This window comes from Colobus angolensis, unplaced genomic scaffold, assembly GCF_000951035.1.
Source record: "Colobus angolensis palliatus isolate OR3802 unplaced genomic scaffold, Cang.pa_1.0 Scaffold1, whole genome shotgun sequence".
NCBI classification, from domain to species: Eukaryota; Metazoa; Chordata; class Mammalia; order Primates; family Cercopithecidae; genus Colobus; species Colobus angolensis.
In genome coordinates, this window is record NW_012110918.1 from 12,019,583 (window position 1) to 12,022,062 (window position 2,480).

Sequence of the window (2,480 nt, forward strand, 5' to 3'; positions counted from 1 at the left end):
CATGTTGGCCAGGCTGGTCTTGAACTCAGGTGATCTACCTGCCTTGGCCTCCCAATGTGCTGGGATTACAGGCGTGAGCCACTGTGCCCAGCCCTAACACAGTTCTTGAACAAACTACTGAACCTCTTTGAGCCTCAGTTTCCTCACCTTAGAACGCAGAAATAGTAAACAATGCCCATCCCACAGAGCTGCTAAGAGTCACCAGAGATAATTAAAAGGTTTGGCATGAAGTCTAGCACATGTCATTGTTCAATCAATGTATTAGCAAGATGTAACTTGCAACTAGCACGGAGCAGTTAATACCTATTATCAGTCAGAAGCTCTTCAGTCACTTTCTTCCCTGTGAATTTGTGTCTGTTCCCCATCTTGAAGTTGAGTGTTTTTCGAAGACGTCTTTGTCTACGGGAACAGTAGCCCCTGTAAGAAACCACAAACAAAACTCACTCAGCCAAGTTGAGAGTATTTTGAAAAATAAATTCTGCAATAAGGCAAGGTCAAGGGTCAACAGTTTGGGGTGTTATACTTATGGTTACTAGAATTATCACATATCAGCTTCCAAACATTTTTTTCTTTTCTTTGAGACAGAGTCTCACTCTGTCACCCAGGCTGGAGTGCAGTGGTGTGATCTTGGCTAACTGCAGCCAGGCTCAGTCAATCCTCCCACCTCAGCCTCCTGAGTAGATGGGACCACAGGGGTGCACCACCACACCTGGCTAATTTTTGTACTTTTTGTAGAGACAGGGTATCACCGTGTTGCCCAGGCTCGTCTCGAAGTCTGTGGACTCCAGAGATCCGCCCACCTCAGCCTTCCAAAGTGCTGGGATTACAGGCATGAGCCACCATGCCCGGCCCTAAACATTTATTGAACAACTAAAACATGGAGGGCAGTATGACTGATATTATAGGAAACACAGATGGAGGACAGTGCCCATGCTCAAGGAACCCACATTAAAGTTGAGGAGAATCATGCAGAGAAAATGGCAACCAAGAAAACAAGGCAAATATCAAGTTGAATGGACGTGGGTAATCATTCTGCTGTTAGTACCTTCGGCTGCAGTGGACTGATGGCGGGGCCTAGAAAGAATGAGGGGCTGGGCGTGGTGGCTCACACCTGTAATCCCAGCACTTTGGGAGGCCGAGGTGGGTGGATCATGAGGTCAGGAATTCAAGACCAGCCAGGCCAAGATGGTGAAACCCATCTCTACTAAAAATACAAAAATTAGGCTGGGTGCAGTGGCTCACACCGGCAATCCCAGCACTTTCGGAGGCCGAGGCGGGTAGATCACCTGAGGTCAGGAGTTCGAGACCAGCCTGACCAACATGCAGAAACCCTGTCTCTACTAAAAATAAAAAATTAGCCAGGTGTGGTGGCACATGCCTGTAATCGCAGCTACTTGGGAAGCTGAGGCAGGACAATTGCTTAAACCCAGGAGGAGGGGGTTGCAGTGAGCCAAGATCGTGCCATTGCACTCCAGCCTGGGCAACAAGAGAGAAACTCTGTCTCAGGAAAAAAAAAAAAAAAAAAAAAGCCGGGTGTGGTGGCTCACACCTGTAATTATGCCACTTGGGAGACTGAGGCGGGAGAGCAGCGTGAACCTGGGAAGTGGAGTTTGCAGTAAGCCAAGATCGTGCCACTGCACTCCAGCCTGGGTGACAGAGCAAAACTCCATCTCAGAGAAAAAAAAACAAACAAAAAAAATTAGCCAGGCATGGTGGGCAGGCATCTGTAATCCCAGCTACTCGGGAGGCTGAGGCAGAGAATTGCTTGAACCTGAGGGGTGGACGTTGCAGTGAGATGAGAACACACCACTGCACTCCAGCCTGGGTGACAGAGCAAGACTCCGTCTCAAACAAACAAACAAACAAACAAACAAACAAAAAACGAGGAGGATTCTAATGAATGTAAAGAAAGCAAGGAAAGGGGCATCCTGAGGAAGACTAGGACGACACCAAACAAATGAAGAAAGAACTGCAGGCGTGTCTGAAGAAAAATAAGGAAGCCAATTAGGTTGTTGCCAAGAAGCACTATAAATGTCACCTTTATGCCACACCTCCTCCTCTATGCTCATGTAGCTCTTTATTCTTCCTTCTATTACAGTGTGTGACATTATAATTATGTTCTCACATAGTTGCCCACTAATATAAATCCCTTTAGGGCAGGGAGAATTATTTTTTGAGACAGAGTCTCACAATGTTGCTGTTGCCCAGGCTGGGCTCAAACTCTGGGGCTTAAGCAATTATCGGGCCTCATCCTCCCAAGTAACTGGCACTATGGCAGGTGCCACCACGCTAGGCTAGGATTTCATTTTTAAATTTTCCACAATGCCTTAACACAGTGTCTAGTCCACAGACGTTCAATAAATATATACATTTTTGACTGAATTAGTTAAAAAAATATATATGGCCGGGCGCGGTGGCTCAAGCCTGTAATCCTAGCACTTTGGGAGGCCGAGACGGGCGGATCACGAGGTCAGGAGATC

The 2,480-nt window shown here is 47.0% G+C and overlaps 1 protein-coding gene across 1 annotated transcript in view; it reads right to left on the minus strand.

Moving 5' to 3' along the window:
* Positions 1 to 2,480, minus strand: part of SRP68 (signal recognition particle 68kDa) — a 61,617-nt gene that overhangs the window by 54,466 nt on the left and 4,671 nt on the right. Inside the window, 1 exon segment of the mRNA XM_011933088.1 lies at positions 304 to 417. Coding sequence (XP_011788478.1) covers positions 304 to 417 — 114 coding nt within the window.